This window comes from Podospora bellae-mahoneyi, chromosome 2 (assembly GCF_035222275.1).
Source record: "Podospora bellae-mahoneyi strain CBS 112042 chromosome 2, whole genome shotgun sequence".
In the NCBI taxonomy this organism is placed as follows: domain Eukaryota; kingdom Fungi; phylum Ascomycota; class Sordariomycetes; order Sordariales; family Podosporaceae; genus Podospora; species Podospora bellae-mahoneyi.
In genome coordinates, this window is record NC_085881.1 from 1,022,224 (window position 1) to 1,043,528 (window position 21,305).

Genomic DNA, 21,305 nt, shown 5'->3' on the forward strand with positions numbered 1-21,305 from the left:
GTGCGCGTGCAGCAGTAGTGTCATCTGAGGAGTCCCACTCCCCCTTCACAATCGCAATCGACATCTCGATTCTTCATCTTGCATTATTCGATTTTCTATTCTCGATCTTACGATTTCACCCGTACCCGCCTTTTCAGCTGAGGGAGTTTGCTTTCCCAGTGGGCGGCTCTATCCCTGACTTGGCAAGCTGCAGATTGCAGATGCAGCTGAGAGTCAAACTAGTAGCTCCAGATCGAAAAGAAAGTAGAGAAAAGGAGGATTGGGTGTTCTAGACCCGAGGAATTGTCTTGGTAGAAGACTTCTGAGCTTTCACTCAAGCCGGAGTAAGCGCGGTAAACATATTTCCAAGATTGCAAATGTTTGATGAGTGCATCATCGCCTTCTTCGAGATGATATGATGCTCCTGGTACAGTATGTGGTTGCATTTACCCCGGCGGCGTGTTGGTTTTGGCAAGCTTTTTTCCTCCATCACCCACACACCCTCCCCCCTCCCCCCCCCCAAATGCGGCTTTTTTTTTCCTCTTCCCTCCCACTCAATGCATGCAACTGACAAACTCCATCATCCCAGAAGTTCGGTTGGGCAGAAGTGAATGAACTCGGAATGATAGCCTACGGCTCGTTGCGAGCACAGTGTGTATTTACTCCACAGATTTCGTGCCATTCCGATTCCTGCGGACCACCACCACTGGGCAGAAACCCCGCACAGTGCACCTACCACCCCACAAGCCAGATCTCGTGACGTCAGTTGACTGACTGTTGCGGTCGAGATTAGCGAGGGGAGGAGGGAGCTTGGCAGGTAGAGGTACTTTGTTGGCGGGGTGGGGGTATTAAAATTCTCCAATCATACACCTGAGTTGCATTCATGACAGCAATTCGACTGCGCCGCAGGGTTCAGTCAGCTTTAGGGGGAGGCGAATGATATCATTGACGATGGTTTTAGATGGATGGTTCAAAAGATTAAAAGCGGGGGATGGAAGTGATTGTTGGCTTTGATATCGACAGCTGGCCCCTGATCTGTTGGCCAAACGCTGCTCTCCAACCAGTGCGAGGGGTAACCGTTCCAGCTGTGGGTTACAGATTGGCGCTTGCGAGCAATTCAAAGATGGAATTTTTGGGACTAGTGTTTTTAAATGCCAAAACGGTGTTGTGTGTCGGACTCCAGTTTATAGCTAGACCCCGCCCGCACGCACTGAGCAGCGCTCTCAGCCTTGCCACAGTGCGGGCTGAGGGGGGTACCTCGAGGTACACAGCTATCCGGCCGCCGCCCACCAGTCAGCCACCTAGATCGATTTCCCGTTTCTGAGTGGTGAAAAAAAGGGGGGGTTAAAGATCTGCGACCTGTCGCTTGGAGCGGGCGGGCCCTACATGAAGGAGGTTTTGACGGGGCCACGCGCGCGTGTGTGTGGAATCGAGAGAACACAAAAGTCTGTTGTGTGTTTGGCAGGTGATCGGGTGGGAGTCCAATGAGATCTCGATTAGATATGTAGATGTTTGATTAAGGCAGAGATGTTGGAATTGGGAGGTAGGTTGACGATGAGTTTTCGTTTCTTACCCTATGAAAGAAAAATGACAACAAATCCGAAAGACAAAAACGTTCCTGCCAGGTGGGCTGACATTTTTTTTTTTTTTTTTTTGCTTGGTGGCAGAGTAGTATGGGGTGGACGAGATTTCTCTCATGTTGCAGCTGGAATGAATTGTGATGATGCAGCTACCCGTTTCTTGTGTGTCCCAAACCTACACAACCACTCACAAAGCGCGAGCCGATGATTATCCATCCGCTTCGTCTCTCTCCAAAACCAAAGCCCGGTTCTCGGTTCTCCATCATTATCGTTTATATTTTTTTGCGTTGCGGCCGCAGCTCGAGGTCTCTCTCTCTCTCCGTTTCTCTATCATTGGGTACCACAAATAGTTGCACAATGCTGCCCAAATTTGCCTCCTTTTCTCTCCCTAAACCCGTTCCCGAACCGTGTGTACACACTTCCCGAGCATGTGTTTCGGCCCGGGAAAACGAATAGGTAAGTGAAGTACAATCACCTGATGGTCTCGGTCCGACGTAAAGGTAGCTTTTGGTTTCTTCTTCTTAAAGAGGGGGAGGAGAGCAAGCAGTTCCACACCCACACCGGCCGGACCGCGACTTGTACTGACTATGATGAGTTGGCAAACAGGTAAGGTGGACTTGTCAGACCGTTGTACGACCTTTTCTTTTTTGCCTTTTCCTCTCTCCCTCACTTCCTCGGCTGGGTATTCTTCCGCGGACCGGAGGAGGAGGAGGAGGAGGAGGACGACGACGACGACGACGAGGGCGAAGAAAAGGCAGATCATGGGGGAATGATCTGTCAGATCTGGGCGGCCGCGGAAAGGAGGATGGGGAAATATCCTCCGGTGGGGCGATCATTCTTTTTTTCATTTTTCTAATCGGTAAGCATAAAAATAGCATGAGAGAACTGACAAAGTTGAACCCGGGGAGCCGGGGCCATGATGTGGGAAAAGAAGGCTAGAAACGCCTCTTCCGCTTTGCATGATGACTGCTTGCGTTGCCGGTGTGTGATCTGTTCTATCGTGCTTTCTTAGCTCACCTAACCAACTTCCTCGATAACTCAGCATGCACTGTGGCGGTGTCAAAACTTTGGTGATTGATGGCTTGGGAAGAATTTGAAACCCAATGACCCGATTCCTGGCTCCCTCTCTCTCTCACACACACACACATATGTTGAGGTAATGGTAGTGGGTAAGGTACACCCAACCACCCCCCCCCCATTCGGGATCCGACATCCAGGGTCCACGATGGTTTTTTGGCATTTCCCCCATCAAAGTATAGCAATCTATGCTCGGCCCGCTGCGTGTCTTTTAGCTCTTCATAAGCACCGAGTGACAAGTTCAGTGATCGACACTTTTTTCCTTCTCTGGGGGTAACGGTCAGCAAGCCTCAGACAGCAGATAACTGAGCATGGAATGAAGATCTTGATGCCCAAGGGCGCACAAGCATTTTTTTTTTCTATATCGATATCATTTGTAAGAGCAAGGGGGCTATGATTGATCAAGTCAGCTGCCTGAACAGACAAGACAAGATCTTCAATTTCTCAATAGGCAAGAAGTGAGAGAGAGGGGCGGGGGAGGAAGGGTGGATGGATATTGGTGGGGAAGGGGCAGCCCGTCAATCAATTAATCACTCGGATCGGGCTTGACGGGAATGTGCATGAGGGAAAGGGAGTTGATCAAATGTATTGGGTGGCATGGTTTGTGTGTATCTTGACTATCAACTGCACATGTTCCTTCCACACCCACCACCACCCTATTCGACAAGAGGGTGAATATTGACCAAAAGGTCAGATGTTTGACGCCTCTTTTTCTTTTCTTCTAGTGGCCAGAATGTTGCATTTGAACTGGCGGGAGCAGCACGACTAGCTGATTGCCTTGTAATGTTGGTCATTCGGTTTCCTCTCTGATGTTGGATCCATGTTTGTTTCGCCACGGTGGTATTTAACTTTCGAACAGGGCAACGGTGGGCAATAGACATCAACGCACCTGTAAAACCTCTTTACCTACGTGCCTACCTACCTTGCTCCTACTTCTCAAAACTTATCCCAAAGTGTATCTTGGGGGAAAAAGAAGTAGCATACAAAACTGCCGTGCCCTTCCACCACAACACAACACTCCATACACTCCATCGGCTAAACCTGCCCCGTTTCACCAACACCATCAACTCACATTTCCATCCATCCACCCAGCCAAACAAGGGACCACCCGCAGCCCACACGCAGCCTCCTCAACAAAACCGCAAGATAATTCCTCTCCCCATCCCAGTAGGGATTCCCGGCCCTTCCTTTCCCGATTCCGAGCCAGCAGCTGTCAGAAAATGTTCGGGCGACAGGAAAACTGTGTGTGTGTACTTGTATCAAAAGCCAGCCAAGCTCCTGACTTTGACCATGCAACTACCCGTCCGATTTTCTTGCACCTCTTCTTATACAGTATGAAAAGGTAAAACGCCACTACATGTAAAAAGTTGCACTTTCTTTCCATGTCAAAAGCATGATCAATCAGTGGTGTTGGTGTGAATCCGAGCTTCTGTTGTGTGTGTACTGTGTCACTAAAGGTGCCCAAACTTGCCATGCCTGCCCTCCCACCATAATCACTCTCCCCGAAACACCATCATGATATCTCGCAAGAAAAACCACAACGTCACACACACGACCAACCGAACAAGTCTTTTCACAAAAACGACACACACACCACCCCCAAGAAAAAAGTACCACACACACGCACACACACATGCGACACTCAAAATCAAAACATAGCCTCTCTCAAAATATCTGTTTCTTTCTCTTTCTTCCTCTTCTCTTCTCACATATAACTTAAACACACACACAAGTTACACACCCTGCCCCTGCACCCCCTCCCCAATGATAAAAACAAAAATGCCATGAACACTCCCCCCTCCCCCAGTGATAACCCCTTCCCCTTCCCCCCCCCCACAACCCCCAACCCCTACCTTTGCCCCACCATATATGTTTATACTCTTCTTTCTCCCCATTGCACCATAAAACAAAAGCCAGCCAGCCGGTAGCAAAAAAAGAAAATCAAGTCCCAATAACACAAGTCTTTCAGGCGAGAACAGCAAAAAGGAAAAAAGGAAAAAAAAAGAGGGGGTATATGTATATACAAATATCAACCGTACACAAACCAAAAAAAAAAAAAAATCTTCACATTCGCGTTTTTCCACTTCTTTTTGATTTCTCCTCCTCCCCGGCGGCGGTGGTGGTTGTTGCAAAGGTGATTGAATATATTTTCTTCTCCCACAAGGAGAAAAAAAACGTATTCGGGTATTCGAAAAACATTGGGTGTGTGATATAAAAAAACGACATGGTTGCAGAAGACGGATACACGTGTTTGTTGCCTGGAAGGAGAGAAGACCAAAAAACAAAAAAAACAAAAAAAAAAAAAAAGAAAAAAGACCGGTCAATACTAGCTTCGGTCCTCGGATGGCTTCGGCCTCAGCGACCTCTGATCAAGCTGCCTTTTTCGCTCCAGTTTCGCATAGTGAAGACCGCAGGCGTTGCATAGCGTCCTCGCCCCGTCGGGACCGCGCCTCCACTCTGGGGTATCAATCCTGTTGCAACTGTGACACCGTCCGGGAGGAGCCGCACGCTGTTTTGTTAACTTTGTTAGCTTGCCATGTGCCATTTATCCGGTAACCATCTGTCAGACAACAAAAAAAAAAAAACTTACGCCGCGCCGCTTCTTAACTTCGTTCAGACTGTAGGCTGGCTTCATCCCGTCGTTGTACATGGCCACATCCTCGTCCTCGGGCTTTCGGCCGTGATCGCGCGCTCGCTCGTCCTGAATTCTATTCCGTTGAATCATTTCCCGCACCTCCTCGAGCTTCTTGAGGGCAAGTAGGAGGCTGTTGAGAAGCCCGCCCACCTCGTTCTCGGTGGGCATTCTCGACAGGATGGGCTGTGAGCCACCCTGCTCCCGCGCGGCAGCTACGTAGGCCTCGGCAAAATTGAAGCCAGTACGGCACGAGTTGGCAACCTAGTATAATTTGTTAGCATCTGAGTATTGGCATCACGGTTCAAGATGCGACTCACGATTTGCAGAGCATCTTGGTAGCCATATGTTTCGTAATGCTTGTCCAGGGCGGCCTTGTAGTCTGACAACCGATGGTGCATATATTCGCTGTTTTCCTCACCATACGCAGGTGGCCGTTGCGAATCATATGGGGATGAGAAGCCTGGTCCTGAGCTTCTAGGAGATGCTGGGTATGCCGACAGAGGCAACTGTCCAGGTGGCAGGCGTCCGGTTTCAGAATAAAGCCCTGGCAACTGCTGCGGCGGCTGCTCGCGATGGCCAGCGCTGAGAGGCGGTTGTTGTTGCTGCGGTGGCCTGTGGTCCGACTCAGCCGAGTCGACTTTGTGTGCATGTGAAGGGGAGTGGTGTGGCCCCGAGAAAGTGTTCAGTGGTGGAGGTGCAGGTCGGCTAGCCAAAGCAAGCCGTGATGGGTCAGAGAAGGCAGGGAGGGTATCTGATCGTGGGTAACCCGACGATACAGGATGCAGTGTTCTTGGCGACTGGTTCTTCTCGACTCCAGCCTCAAAAGACCGTGGCGGGCCTGTGAGCGATGCGACCGAGAAAGGCGCTGGGAGGCTCTGAGGAGGCATTTGTTGAGGCACTGGCGGTGCAAATGACCCAGGCTTTGTCCCCGAGATGACTTCGGAGATGGAAGGGAGGGATTGCCGGTGGTTGTTAGCGGATTCTGGTTCTTCAGCCGACCGGCGCGGCTCAACCGGCGAGATCATGCCAGGGATGCTGGTGACGGGAGCCGAGTGTGGGTATCCCGAATTATATGAAGAGTGATGCTGATGGTAACCCGGGGCGCTCGGGCTGATGATGGTAGCGGTCGCCATGTTTTGCCCTTCTCTATACGAGGTATCGATGCGTTGGTCTCGAGGTCGTCTATCAAAATGATCCAAGGGGTTGCTGTTGGCAGTTGGAATTCCACTGGAGAATTGAGAATGTTAGACGCGCCTTGGGGGAGGGAGCAGCAGCAATCAAGCAAAGAAGAAAAAGTCACAAACCTTTGCCTGTTACCCGAATCACCCGCTTCCATAGCGGGTCTTGTTCAAACTATGTGTGTATATATATCCTTCAAGCAAGCAAGGCGCTACGGGGTCTGTTTGACGTGCAGATTGACGGGTGGTGCTTGTCGAGTGCGCACAGTCGCTACCATCCAGCTGGCGGTGACGGTCGGACTTGGGACCGTTTTTGGCGTCGGCTCTGCGGCTCAATCAGGGCCGGGTGGGCAACGGTGGTTCGGCGAACGTATAAGAATGCTATTGTCGGCTTTCCGCTTTTCGGTTCCGTAGGCAGTCCGCGGGCCAATTCCTGAGAGGAGAGGCCTAATAGCACTCAACAAGCACGGGGCGATGCTGCAAGAATCCTCAAAGGGCACGGCGGCGGTAGATTGGGGGGGGGAAGGCAGTAGGTCACAGGCGTGCAAAAGACGGACAGGAAAGGGAGGCCAGGTGGAGGTGGGCGGACAGGCGCGGTTTTGTGTCTTTCCTTATTTTGTTAGGGGACCCGGGGAGGGGGCTGTTGAGGCTAGAGGACTCGCAGATAGCCAGCCGCTCGGGGGGAGAAGGGGGGGGAAAGGTAGGTATGTATGTGTACTGTGTGGGTTTGGGGTGGATTGGAGGGAGGGGCGATCGAGATCAGGTGTGGGTCACCACTCTCCCGTGGAAATGGATTGTGGGAAACGTGCTGTTTCCCCCCGGACCCTTGTGTCTCGCGCCGACGTGAGACCAAGTACCTCGACCAAGCGTTAGCGTTCCCAGCTCCGCACCTCGCAAGCCTGGGCAGAGAAGCAGCCAGCCAGCCAGCCTACGGATACAGCCAGCCAGCGGCCAGTCAGCCAGCCCGTCCACAGCACAGCACAGCACAGCGCAGCTCCCACAGCATCAAGCACCAAACAGCTCACTCACCCCCCTCTTTTCGAGCCGAGTGAGAAGAGGAAAGCAAGCTGCCAAGCCCGGGCTACCAGATTCGATGATGCCTGTGCCGTGTTGATGTCACTGTCCTGTCAATCTGGACGATCGTTGCGAAGAAACCGAAAAGGCGGAACAATTCGCTCTCGGCCCTGGCGGGCTCGTGTGGTTGGCCAGAAATCCCTCTGCCTGGATAGTGATGACGACTGGTCGTTGGAATTGGGAACTGGTGCACCGTAGTCAAAGCAGAAGAGACAGGAAAAGAGAAGAGAAAGCGAAAGCGACCGGGCCGCTGATGGGCGGGGGCCGGACAACAGACAGTAATTATTACACCTTCACTCTCTCACCTCGAGGTGGGAGCACCTCCAAGCTGCAACACGGGTAGATGAGTCTGGTAGTGGCAGTTTATCGCTTGCTGTGCGTACACTACCGTGCTCTGTGTGCCTCACACAAAGTCGGAGAAAAAGACGGGAGGACTTGAAAAGGCTCCCCTCTCCCCAGATCTATTGGAAAACATGCTACAGTATGTAAAGTACTGGTACTTGCCCAACAGCGTCTTATGTCCGCAGTCTCTTTTGCTGGTTGCTGCTGCAGCATCGGGCACTTCTGGAAATGCTCTCTACCTGTTCTTCCAAGTACTGTACTGTACCTCGCGGTACCGGAAACGATCGCGTTCCCGGCATGGCATGGCATGGCATGGCTTCTCCCTCTCTCTGATGAGATTTGATGAACCGATGCGCGGGTCGTCCAGTCAGGAAATGCAGTTGGTTTGAGTGGGGGAGGGAAAGGGGGTGCATGGGGGCGCCATCTCATGCTCCACCTGATGCTTGGGTTACCACTGGGCTGGGGCCTTGCTGCGATGCTGGCTGGGATTTTGGTCAGCCAGGAATTTGGTACCCCAGCCCGATGCGGTGAGGGCGAACCTTGTCGCCTGGTTGGCCGGCTTCCTGCCGAGTCCACTTTGTCCACGGGTACTTGGCGGTACCAGGAGATGTCGACACCCCGTCACCGTACCGTGTGCTCTTTTTGGCTTCGAACTGTGTCGTCGCTTCCTCCCCGACGGAAGAAGGAAAACGTCAGCGCCCAGCAAAAAGAAAAAAAAAAGAAAAAAAAAGAAAAACGCCAGCTGACAAGGAAACACCCCCCAAGGTCTCCAAGGTGGGTGCATTTCGATCTGCAGGATCCTTTTCGAGTCACGTTATTAGAAGAACATGACAGATAACAGTCTCAACCACAATCATTGTTTGATCAAATGGCAAGTTCCGCCGTCGTCCCGAGCTGCTACCATTGTCTGCCGCATTCAAGAGGGCGGCTCACATCTCTATCCGTATGTACACGGCCTCTGTCCCCGCACACAGAAGATCTGGCTATCGGATCGGACATCGCCCCCCGATCTGGGTGCCGTATCGTGCCACTGTGCCTCCACCATAGGTCAGCTTTTGAGCGCGTACGTAAGGTAGCTAATGTACGTGTGTATTAGGTGGCATGTTGGGCAGATAAGGAAACATCCAGGCAGCAGCAAACATGCCCAGCGTTATAGTGTATAAAAGTCTGGTTAAGCTTATGTTACGGACCTATTTGTCGGGTCGCTCAGGGCGGCAACGGAGGCTGCACCAACAACAGCTGGAGAGCACTTGTTTCTGTGGTGGGTTTTCGATAGGGAATCTCTGACTCTGCCGAGGCCAATTCATCACTATCGCACGATTTCACCCTGGTGTTTGCCCGGCTTGGCGTCACATTCTAGAAGGAAAATGTCTGTGACTGCCCCCTATGCTGGATCGAGATCCCTGGTCTTAGCCCCCTTTGTCGTGTAAATCGTTGCTGTAAACGGCAATCCCAGCCAGACCAGATGGATGGGACGGATGAGATGACGCCTTTGTTCCAATACAACCGCTGTTTATACTATCTGGCCGGCCGCCTGGCTCTGCTTGAATGTGCTGTCACAGGGCGCTGTGGAACAGCGTCGTAGCTGTGAGCTATTGAGGAGTTATATCCAGTGGTTGCTCACTAGTCCAGTCGGGGCACTCCGAGCATAGCAGACTGCCGATTTCCCCAGCGATCGGTACCGGTATCTCGGCGGAGAATGTGCATAAGCAATTCCCTGCTTTTCAGTCGGCTCCGTGGTCCGCTGGAGGGCTCAGCAGAGGGAAAATTGCCAGTGGTTGGCAGTTTTCCAGTCCCGGCATCTGTCAGAGGATGCCAGCGCCCAAGGCGGCTGGCCTGGCAGCCGCTGACCTGACAAACTCACCTGATGGAGGGGTAGCATACTCTCCATCTCCGCCTCGACGAATGGGCTGTGGCATCACACTGCTCCCAGGTGCACTCAGCCATATGAGCTGGCACTCTGGTGCGTGATACAAACAGTGCGGTGTTGTTGCTACCAGCGGCTCCCAGAGATATGCCGAGCGAGGTGAATGAAAAGGCCTCATCGTGGTCAGAAGAGGCGGGCCCCCGTCCAGCATGAAATTCCCTCTATCGAATTCTGCCTTTTATGACGAATCTCCAAGCGGGAATAGTGTCAGGTATCGCATCCGCTCCATCCTCTCGCCCCTCCAAATCTCCGGGTCTCCCAGCGTGGGGCCGCCGCGAGGGTCGTGTCGTGATGAATTCAGGAGGTTCGCACACGAGGAATACGACGCTGTTCCAACACCAGCACGTGGGCTCTTGCTGGGTTGTACCACGGGATACCCTGAGGATTTCGAGGGAGCGGTTTGAGCCGAAGGATTGGGCCACAAGGGGTTTCTCATCGATCGAATCTGGCCTGGTGTCCCCGCTGACGGGCAAGGGTCATGAGATGAAAGGACACGGCCAATCTTGAGTGCCACAGTGCATGGCGCTAGGCTGGCAGGCCTGCGTGCTGAAAGGTTACGGTTTGCTGGATTTTTCTCGCTAATCGAATGGCCGAATCGGCCGGGCTTGGGCCTTGTCGAGAGCGTGGATGGGTGGAATATGGGCAGATGGGATGATGGAATCAGTGGAAAATGCAACGCACCCGAAAAGTCCCGCCAAGCTCGGTTTTGTGAGCGGCCCAATCTGTTTTCCCCGCTCTGCAACTCCACGGGCAGACGGGTTGGCCCTATCAGCATTGGCTGATTATTTTTCTGCAGGCCAAAGAGCTGTCTGCGACAAGAAAAAAATCGCTGAAACGGGCAACATTCACGGGTAAAGTCAGATGATGAACGGTGGATCGGCTTCGGGGGGAAAAACCGCGCGGGACGGGAAAGATGGCGTCGATATGTTCGATATTTGCATGTACGGCACGTGATTGTGAGGTAATGGTATTAGGTATCTCTCCGCAATTTGCAGAATATTCCTCTTCGGACAAGAGAAGCAGTGGCGGTAGTAGTGCACCTATGCCGTCTGGAGAACTTTCGGCAGAATGCTACCTGGAGAAGCAACAGCAGCATCAGCAGCATCATCATCAATCAACCCGCAACTCTGGGAGATCGAACCAACAACAGCCGGGAACGGATATCATCATTTTATTACATGCCGCGGGAAGAGCGTCACCTATCTAGTGTCGCGGTCCCTGTCTGCCTTGACCCGCTTTTTGTTCCACGCTTGGGCCTGGTGGACGATGGAACCGTTCGTCCTAAAAATACCACCAACGCTCGCACTGTGTACATCTGAAGCTTCCCAGCAGTGAGAGGTGTACAGTGTGCCGATGATCTCAACCGCTCTTGCATCTGTCAGAAACAGGAATTCTGCGCCCCTGGCATTCTTCTCTGCATCTGCCACTCACCTGTCATCACTTTCCCTTTTCCCCATCGCTGTGCCTCGTCAGCCATCACAAAACGAACACCGAGCCCAGGACTGACCACCAGTGCAGTGAGATGTGTGCGTGCCCAAGGCTCCACAGCGGGGAGAATTGGACGGAATAGCATCCGGGCTCGCGCTCGGTGACGAGCCTTCTTTTCCTCGGGAGCGGCGGAGAACTTTCCGGGCTCTGTGCTCTCTGCTCGTCGAGTTTCAAAACATGCTGATCCGATAGATCCCCAGTGATTTCTTCAGAAAACATTCAGGCACCCGAACCTGAAGGCACCATCGCTCTTTTCCCCTTTCTGGCCTGCTGTTCATCAAGACCCTGACAGCTAAAACGCACTATCGACCAGACCAGGATCGGATATGGACAGGTTTTCTTAACGGTTGCTTTTATCACGCTAGCCATCTTGATCTCGTGTGGGGACCCAGCGGGCCAGAGGAAAGCGAATACGTGAGATCGACACAACGAGACATCCACCCAACGGCCGGCAGTTGTGGGTGCAAGAGACCGGAATAACTGGGAACAAGTGGCCGTTCTTACCGACACATCTTCTTCGAAGCCTTCTTCCCGAACCTATCTACCACCAACCGCTCTTCCACAAGTTCTTCGTATCGGACGGTCTGTCTCTACGAGGAGTCCATACTCACCCTAGGTCCAACACCATCCCGCAGATGTCCGATGTGGCAGCCTGGGGATACGGCAAACCTCGCACAAATACAACTCTGCTTAAGTCAGCGGTGGTTGCGTTCTCGCAGCCCTCACACTCTCTGGCCGTTCAAGGGGATGGGCTCTGGATCGGGAATGGTTCCTGAATGAGCCAATGTTACAACTCCTGCCATTGGTGCGGGGGTCCGTAGCCGCATCCCAGATCAGGCGATATCTGCAGGAAATCACATCTCGCGACCTTCCCACTGGGTTCCATCGAGACCGAAGTCGCGCTGGCCCCCCCGTCAATGTACTCACAGGTACCTTAATTACTGGCCGACCCCACTGACCAACAACCCTCCCTGTCCGGTTTCATGGTTCGCTGCCCACCCTTGCCCGTCCCACGAGCCTGCCGAGCTCCGGACTAGTTCAGAGGATTATCAGCTTCGCCGGCGACCTTTCCAGAAGTCAGATTGGCTGGAAAAAGAGGGGTGGGGACGGTGGGGGCACGGGGAACCGTGCTCCATGTTCTGTTCTGACGCGGTCGACGATGGGGATTGCAACGTTGGAAAGGACGCCTTGCATCCGATCATCCAATTTTATCGCCTCTCCATCGCATCCGCATGACGAGATCCAAGTTCTGTTTCTCGTGTGTCGACCACTAGCACGAGTCCGCTGGCAAGTGTTGGAGGTTGGGGGACTTTGGCGGGGGAGGGGGGGGGCCAGGGCAGTATCTCGCTGAATATCAGTCACCAGGTCTTCCTGCCATGTGGCATGTCGTTAGCCCGCTGCAGGCAGAATTATTGAGACTGATGGCTCTGACGTTGACAGCTTTGACAGGTTCGGCCAATTTTCTCGAACAAGAAGAAGCCTACTACATACATGTCGGGTTGATAAAAATGCCATGCATTACATCGATACACACCGAAACTCACCTACTACTATTGTGCTGTCTCATTGGATGTGTTCTGTTCAGCCTGAAAAGAGAATTGTGTGTGTTTTTCCGCCCATCGATCTCACAAAATCTCTTATCTCAACCCGTCCGTTCCCGCGGGCTGCTTGCGCACCCCACAGTCCATCGCATCTGATGGGTAATCTTTTTTTCCCGATCTGATTTCCATCGCATCTGATCTGATCTGACTCGACCGATCTTGGGAGGATTTTTTCGATTCCGCAGCAGCCAGGGTGTGGGAATTGATTTACTACGTCAACTCCGGCCCCATATAGCCTTGTTTTGAGTTTTTCCAACGGTCAAAGACACATCGGGTTTTGCGTTGTCAAGGACTGAAGAAATATAGGTAAAACCCGCATTCGCTTCTAATGCAGGCAGGATATCCACCGACTTTTTCGGATGTGTGGGGGAGTATGGATGGGACTTGGAAATGTGGTCACGGGATGGGGATATGGAGGTGGATGGCTGGGCTAAAAATATCGGGGATTTTTCTGCATTGGACACATCACTTATCCTACCTACGTGTGGTCTGTGGGGGTTGCCTACTACTTACATGTGTCACTGAGACTGAGAAATGTATTCTCGTGTCCGAAGATATTTGTTGTTGTTTTTTTGGCCATTGGAAAATCAAGGCCGCGGTGGCTAACATTTGTCTCACGTGGTCGAGCAGTCAGTCAGTGTGTTAAACGAAGCGTACATATATAATCGTCCTTGATATGTACCGATCCGTGGCAGGTACGCGGTGTCATCAACAACAAGTCGAGGCTGAAGGATTGGCACTAGCTTTGAACAGCCAGACAACGGGTGCTTGCTTTTGCCTTCCCGCTTTTTTTTTTTCTTTCTTTTTTTTGAAAAATCCCCGACGGGTTGTAGTACCTGTTTCTGTGCGAGGGGGTATCATAGTTTTTTTTTTTTTTTTTTTGATGCTTCGGCTTGATGTATGTCAAATGGCAGCTGGCAGTCGGATAGCTTCTACATAACTAGCATATTTGAGGATCCCGATGCTCGGACTGGGGGGGGGGACCCTCGGATAGGGGAGTGGTAGGTTCGGAACGGTGGGTTTCCCTTGTCTGTTGCTGTACAACCGTGGTCGACGTATACTAAGGTAGGACAACTCTTTGCTTTGTTGTTTTGGTGGTCCGCTTGGGCCGCATGTTGGGCTTGTTGAGCCTCCTTTTCTCTCTCGGCTGAGGGGGCATGGTGAGGATATGAGGCTGACGACTGAGTGATTGTGACTCGGGCAACGGATCATACGTATTGCATATATCGTTGCCTTACTTTTGTACCCCCACTCTTTTGGGGTCTCTCTACCTACAGCTTTGAGGGGGAGGAGGGGGGGTGGGAATGGTCAAGAGATCAGGATGAGCTTGGCGGGATCAAGTTGCTGTTGTTGGACAAGGACAAGTGGGTGGACTTTCCGAGGTTTTGGGGGAAGTTGGAGCAACTCCAGATCCCGCACGCTGAGAGGTTCGATGTGGTCGATTCCCGTTTTCGTGTTTTAGTCGTACTGAATTGGGAGAGACCAATGGTTGCGGGGGGAGAGAGGTTTTGTTGAACGTTACGGTTACGCAGTTTTGTAACGAGAGATTCTGGACTCTCTGGAGTGGACTGGATGGGGAGGGGGGAGCATAATCTCGTCCTTCGATGTTGTTGCTGTGTGTGTGTGACAGTCATCAGGAAGTTGTGGTTGGTTGAGTGTGGCACTGTGGTTAGAAGGCCCGAAGGGAGGTGTAAGAATTACTTTACCTATGGGAGTACATTTGAGAAATGGGTTTGTGTGTTCCAGAAGAACAACCGACTTCAAGGGGGGAGCGATCATCACTATGAGAGTGGGTGTGGCTGTCTCACACCGGTCAATATCACTGACACATATCCACACGCCGGATGACTTCAACGGTAGGAGAGAAGGGGAGCGGAAGGGGGGACCTGTCTCGCTCGATCTGGACAGATCTAGGACCTTGGGTTTGGGTGGTGTGGTTGCAAGCAAACCCCAAGGATGTCAGCACAAACACCACCACAACCGCGGAGGGTTTGAAGTTCCAGGCTGCTGGCCACGTAGGAGGCGCTTTGTGACAGCTTTTGCTCAGGGTGCATGGGCAAGTCACGCTCTGTATTTGATGCATCTACCCTTGAGATCAGCAAAAGTGCTGTTTTTTGCTCGTCCAACTCGGGTGTCAATCAGTGCCTCCCCTTTTCACAACCTCTAGGATGCAACTTACACCTGGAACTTTTCAGGGCAGCTCTTTCTGTCTGTGTTCGTGATCATCGTTGTGGTGTAGCTATTGCCAGGGCACACAGCTTGGATAGGACAGATTTCAGATCCTGCAGAGGGCCGATGAGGGACAAGGCCTAGAAAAATGTGCTTCATATACGATCTGCTGGCTTTTCCCCGAAAGCAGATTTGTGCTCTCCAAGTTGTGGTCGCTTGCGTATTTGCAGAGAGATCTTGAGACAAGTACGCCTATACACTAGCACACACGGGCCGCTTTCTTTTCTTCTTCTGTGTACATACATGTAAGTCAGTGTCGGTGATATGCACACAGACCCCTTTTTTTATGTGTTCTGTTCTTCGATATCATTGCTTCTTTTTGTCTTGTCTCTTGCAGAGACGCTAAGCTGAGAGGAGCTTGGTGATGTTTCTGAGCTTGGGTTTCCCACAAAGACTTCTTCCAAAGAAGGGAATTCATCAGCGCGAGCGTGCGCGACACCAGGCAAGCGGTCCCCGCCCCCGCACCGTTCCTTGAGTCCGACCATCCGTTGGTGGTTTTTGTTCCTGCTGAAGAAAAAATATGATATGATCGATACCTTGCGAGCTTGCATGGATAAATATACCATGCTGGGTGAGACTACACTATGTTACTGGTAACCGAGAAAGTAGATCTCTTTGGCATGGTGGGTAAGATTTTCAACAAAGTTGCACAAGCAGTATGCCGAGTTCGAAATGGGGGAAGAAAGAGTGGTGATCGCTTTGGTGGAAGCGGGACCACCACCTTGCAGCTTGCAACTGTCAACCTCGGATCCCCCGCTTTTTTTTTGTTGGTGCTTCTGGTAGCCGATCGAAAAAGCTGCCTGGTGGTCAGGGAATACTGATTCGGGGGTACTTGATCCTGCTTGCCCTGTCTTTCCCTGTGACAAGGGCTGTGCCTTTGCCGTGTGACATTCCCCCACCTCTTTCTCTCTCTGTCTTGCTTTCCCCTGCCTGCTGGCTGAGCTGCGCTGACGTCTATGGCGGATTCTTTTGGGCATCCAGCTCGCGGTTGTCGATTTTCAGCTCTTTCCTACTGACGCTATGTGAAGAAGCTAAACCCGAAAAAGTCCAACATCACCTTATCTCCCATAGTCACATTCATCTTTCACCACTCATCCCTCTCAAGCTCAACTACCGAGGTCCAAACCCCCCAAGTCTAGGCTCATCTGGTACGCTCTGGATCTGATCAGCGGGTTGTCCATCGCAGGAAATCAGATCAGACCAAGCCCATGACTTGCAGTACCTTCCGGAGAAATGTCAAAAATCTGGTTGAAACACTGCAGCACACACGCACACACGCGGGGTTGTATCGAACGTTGATCTTTATCTCGAATCCGGGACCAATATTTCATTCACTACAGCAGATCGCCTACAGATTTTACCCATATGTTACCTTGGTGTTAGCCTCCTGCGAGTTTAAGACATATAATGGACGATAAGGCAAGTTCTTCAATATTAAAAATCTAGAGAGGTAACATTGAGAAAAGCTAATTGTACGCCACACCTACCTATCAACCGGCTATTATATAAGCAAGGATTACCAAACTTCCCTTATATTTTTGCCTTTTAAACTAAAAACTACGCGCTAAATGCTATATCTAACTAGTATTTAATTCAAATCTTCATAAATATAATTACTCGTCTATTTTATTGTATATTTTTATTGATTTAAATTACAAAATATTGTTTGTATATAAAATTATATATAAACGTTATTTACAACTGTTAAAAAAATAGAGCAGTAGTGATAATATGTACTATGTAGTGCACAAGTAGTAATACGGCAGTAATATAGTAAATTAAAAGCTATTTGTAAGTAGTATATAAGACTTAGCGCATAGCATGTAGCCTTAGCCTTGCCTGGCTTTAGTAGGTGCCTTGCCTGGCTTTATTAGGTAACTTGCCTAGCCTTAGCAGGTAGCTTGTAAGTACCCAAATTGTAACTCGGGCAGGTGCCACAGTAGACACGAACATTTTTTTTAGCTAATCTTTCCAATGTCAACTTCCTGGTTTTTTTTTTTTTTTAAAAAAAAAAACTTGCCTTATCGTCCTTTACAGACATAGCCATATATGGACCTACATACATAGCTGCCTTTATTCTGCACAGGCAACAAAGGCGCTAAATTCCCAGCTTTTTTTTTTTTTTTTTTTGTTTTTTGCCCGGGAGAAGAAATAATAAAAGAAGAAAAAAGCAATGTCTGTTAGAACTCTTGGGGGTTCCTTGATCCGGTAAGGACTATCTGTACGGTTTCTGTGAGTCTCTTGGGGAGATATAAGGAGTGGGTGAATGTAAGCTGTGTCTCACTCTATCTCGCAAGCATCTATTGAAAGTGAAAAAAAAAAGTGAGATCTGAGCTGCTTGTCTTGTGTGTGTGTGTGTGTGTGTGTGTGTGTGTGTGTGTGTGTGTGTGTGTGTGTGTGTGTGTGTGTGTGTGTGTGTGTGTGTGTGTGTGTGTGTGTGGTGGTGGCGAGCCAGGAAGGGATAGGCATAATCATTACATACGTGGGAGGCACATAAACATGCACATCGGCATCGAATCGATCTTACTTTTTGCCTTTGGGTCTCGGGGACCTGGGGACAGGGACGTGGGGAGGTGTGAGATGGTGCTTGGGAAGGGGGAGGCTTGGCGGCTTGGTGGCTTTTGTTGGTTGGGAATGGGGTGCTGGTGGTGAGCAAACTTCACCAGACCGGCCATGTCAACGTGATGTAAGAGATGATAGAGAGTCTATCTCTTGATATCAGCACGTAAGAGGGAATCCAAGTACCAAAAAGCATACCTACCTGAACTAATCGAGCGGAAGTTTCTCAAGACAAAAATTGCAGACAAATCATTGAGTTGGACTGCCAGTATCGTATTCGCGCAGATTACCCCTTGGAGGAGATAGGACACTGCTATCTTTTACACGGCCACAAACATGATAGGGCTAAGATAGGTAGGTAGGTGTGAGAAATAAATGTCAGTTAAATGTGTCTTCATCTCTTGCAAAACCTCCAAATAAGGGTATCAGAGCCTATGTAGCAGATGTGAGCACACTCCATGTGTCAGGCATATCTTCAATAACAACACTAGCAATTAAAAATTACAGGACAGCTCACGCGTCATAAAAGACACTGGGTTTGTAGCTATGATATGGCGAAGAATGGGTATGGTGTTGGTGGTGTATGCGCCATGGTGGTCCTGAGATGATGAATAACTCACTTACCAAAAAGTATTCCAAGGTACCTTTCGACCTGGGCGTAAGCCCAGATATGGAGATTCGAACAAAAGATTTATTTCATCAGGAAATCACTCTTTAGTCGCCACAAAAGCCAGCTCTGCGCCTTCTCAAACTTGAACTAATGTACATACCTGACCTTGACTCTGAACCTATACTGAGCTCGTATGTGTGGTGGATTATCTTATAATAGTAGTAACAGGTCAGACATGAATGTGTATCCTCCCTTCTCGCTCGTAGGAATGAGATAAGCCTGATTCCCGACTGCCCGATTCTATCTAGCTCAACGATTTTGACTTCTATTCCCCTCGCTTTACGTCTCCCTGATGGATTTGGTATTGTGAAAACCAGTGAGATTGTTCCAAAAGAAACAGCTCCTTCTTTTAAATGTTAGTGGATAGGTATCTAGAGTGGTTCTAGAGCTAAAACTTTGCTTGAACCTCAAGTATCTAGAGTCAGACAATTACTTGGCCACCGCCCAGGAACCTCCACACCTCGCTGATGACAACTTTCTTTCGCCTCTTTATCGTGTCACTGAGCGGTTAGCCTAAAGGAGGGGAAAGCGGCTCTGGGAGACTGAGGATGCTATACGTCCCTCAGGTTGATGGTAGTTGGGTACCTACAGAGAAGGTTGGTTGGACTGTGAAAGCCACCTAGTAGTCGATGTCCTCCGCTGTCCACTCCTTCTGTCTAGATGACTCAGCTATCTCGCAAGCCTCTACTTCTTAACGACTCTCCCCAGTTTGCTTTAACTCGACATAAGGATCATAACGTATCGAACTCAGAACCCTGGAGAGGTCGGTCGGTAATAACCAGAGCAGCAGCAGCAGCAGCAGTAGTAGTAGTAGAGGCATCAGAATCAATTAACAAGGGAGCTGGCACTCACAGCAGGCGCTCAGTCACAGACGTGTTGCATATTTCAACGTGGATTTGAGAGAAGTTTTGATTTGTTGTTGTAAACGTTGTAGTAAATTCATACTTCATAACTCATTCCTAAAAGCCAAAATGAAACAAGCGCTCTATCCGCCAAATCGCAGACAAAAGTTCCAATACTGTTACAGGGTATCTCCATCATTCCCATCATGCGCCCATCACATCCATTATCATATCCCATCATTCATATGCATTTAGTAAAATCTCCTCCTGCTTCCCCGGCCATCAGTGCCATGCATCCTCCTCGTGCCCGCAGCCTTCTGGCCAGGTCTTCCAGTGAGAGTTCCCTTCAACTTCAGGAAGGCACCACTGATCTTGTCACCGATGGATGGCCGCCTCTGCTGGTGATGGACAGGGGCGACGGTGGTGTGGTGATGATGGGTGGTAGTGGCATGATGTCTGCGCTTTCCGCCAAAGAGACCGCCTCGGCGACGGGTAGAGGTAGTCATGGGAGCGGCGGTGGTGTGATGAGTGCGACGAGGGCCGCCGAAGAGACCTCTGCGACGGCGGGGAGCGGTAGTAGTGACTACAGGAGCGGCGTGGTGACGGCGACCGAACATTTTGATGGTTTGGGTTTGGTGTTGTGGTTGGTATTGGTTAATGTAGGTAGTGTTTGGTTTGCAGTTGATGTTCAAATTGAACTCTTGAGAATGTTTGTTTGTTTTGCTTCTGTGTAGATGCTGATGATAATGAAGGAATTAAGACCTGTTTCTCGAGGTCAGATCAAGCAAAATATATACACCATCTCATCGGCCCTTCCCCCTCCCTTCCACGTCACAGCTTTCTTACAATGTGATCTCCCATACTTGATTCAGACCCTTAGACCCTTGATGCATTCAGATCTCGATCCTCTCCACAGCTTAATCCAACTTTCCAAAGACAGGGATGACATCAACCTCTTGCCAAACCAAAGAACACAAAACAAGCAAAAAGTCAACCATGACGAGCCCCTTTGGACCCTTGAACCACCCAACATCGTCAGTGGCGTCCGCTGCGGTAATGCGCTGAGAATCTCATTGGTTGCCCTAAACACCCTTCTCTTTCAGCGAGCCTTCAGTGCAACCAAATGCGCACCAATCAAGTCTCGTTTCTTGGACTTTTTGGGCAATCGGAACGGCCCCACACAGGGTATGATGTCACGGTTCATGTCACTTGTCAGACGGCTCGTGCCGTGACAACCGTTGGACTCAAACTCGAAGTGGGCATTCTACCTACTGCCCATACCGCTGGGCACTGACAGGGTAAGCTCCGATGATTTGAGGACGTTGATTGTTGTGCGAGCATCATAGCTTGCGTGTTCACCACGTGGATGTGATACCTTGTTCGGACCGTTGGGCCGTTGGGAGTGGAAACTTGCGATGTTCCACATGACTGCCTATGTATGTAGGTAGCCGAATATTCCAAGGAGGAACAAGTGTCTGCTAAGAATAGAATTCGAGCATTAGCTAATAGCCATAGAAGGATTCTAGTGGGATTATACAGTCTTGATGCTCTCAGCAATATGTGAGAGTCTTGCACGGCTGGGTGATGCCATCACTTTACTCAAAATCACTTCCGATCCAGACACTCCTTACCTATTGATATCCCACCTTAATATTATCACATTATTCAAGTCCGAAGATATGTCATTTCCCTTGCACCAACTTTTTGTCCACCAAAATCAAATTACAACTTGAGTAGGTACGGAATAAATAATTGTTGTTACCGAACTGTAACTGCTGGCTGCCCCGTCCCGCCAAGTCTCGCATCTCCAGCACACTCGGATATGTGTCCACAAAACCCACATTCGATAACAAATTCACGTCGGGAATTGTTGAAAAGCCCTAATCCTCCACCTGATCCACAACAACTCAATAAAATCCCCTTGTGGTGTAGTTGGCTATCACGTTCGGCTGTAAATGCAATTTATCGATACCGAAAGGTCACCGGCTCGATTCCGGTCGAGGGGACACATCCTTTTGCCTTCACCTCAGTAAGGTGGCTCTTTGTTTTTGATTCAGCTATGAAGACTCTTTTTTTTTCTGGGATGCTATGTGCTTCACAAACAACCCTACGTGCATAATTCTG

The 21,305-nt window shown here is 50.3% G+C and overlaps 2 protein-coding genes and 1 non-coding gene across 3 annotated transcripts; 1 reads left to right on the forward strand and 2 right to left on the reverse strand.

The window, feature by feature from the left end:
* Nucleotides 1–4,476: 4,476 nt before the first annotated feature.
* Nucleotides 4,477–7,758, reverse strand: QC761_201880 (uncharacterized protein). Its single transcript, XM_062875916.1, is given in 5 exon segments — nucleotides 4,477–4,911; nucleotides 4,919–5,166; nucleotides 5,227–5,532; nucleotides 5,589–6,498; nucleotides 6,576–7,758. Coding segments are annotated over 4 exon segments (1,452 nt in total). The 5' UTR covers nucleotides 6,608–7,758; the 3' UTR covers nucleotides 4,477–4,911; nucleotides 4,919–4,962.
* An 11,674-nt stretch (nucleotides 7,759–19,432) lies between these two features.
* On the reverse strand, nucleotides 19,433–19,798 carry QC761_201890 (uncharacterized protein; the record flags this gene model as incomplete). Its single annotated transcript, XM_062875917.1, has 1 exon — nucleotides 19,433–19,798. The coding sequence occupies one exon, from the start codon at nucleotides 19,796–19,798 to the stop codon at nucleotides 19,433–19,435; it is 366 nt and encodes a 121-aa protein (XP_062734465.1).
* A 1,300-nt stretch (nucleotides 19,799–21,098) lies between these two features.
* On the forward strand, nucleotides 21,099–21,187 carry QC761_0033040. Its single transcript has one exon. It is a non-coding gene; the product is annotated as a tRNA-Tyr (tRNA).
* Nucleotides 21,188–21,305: the final 118 nt, after the last annotated feature.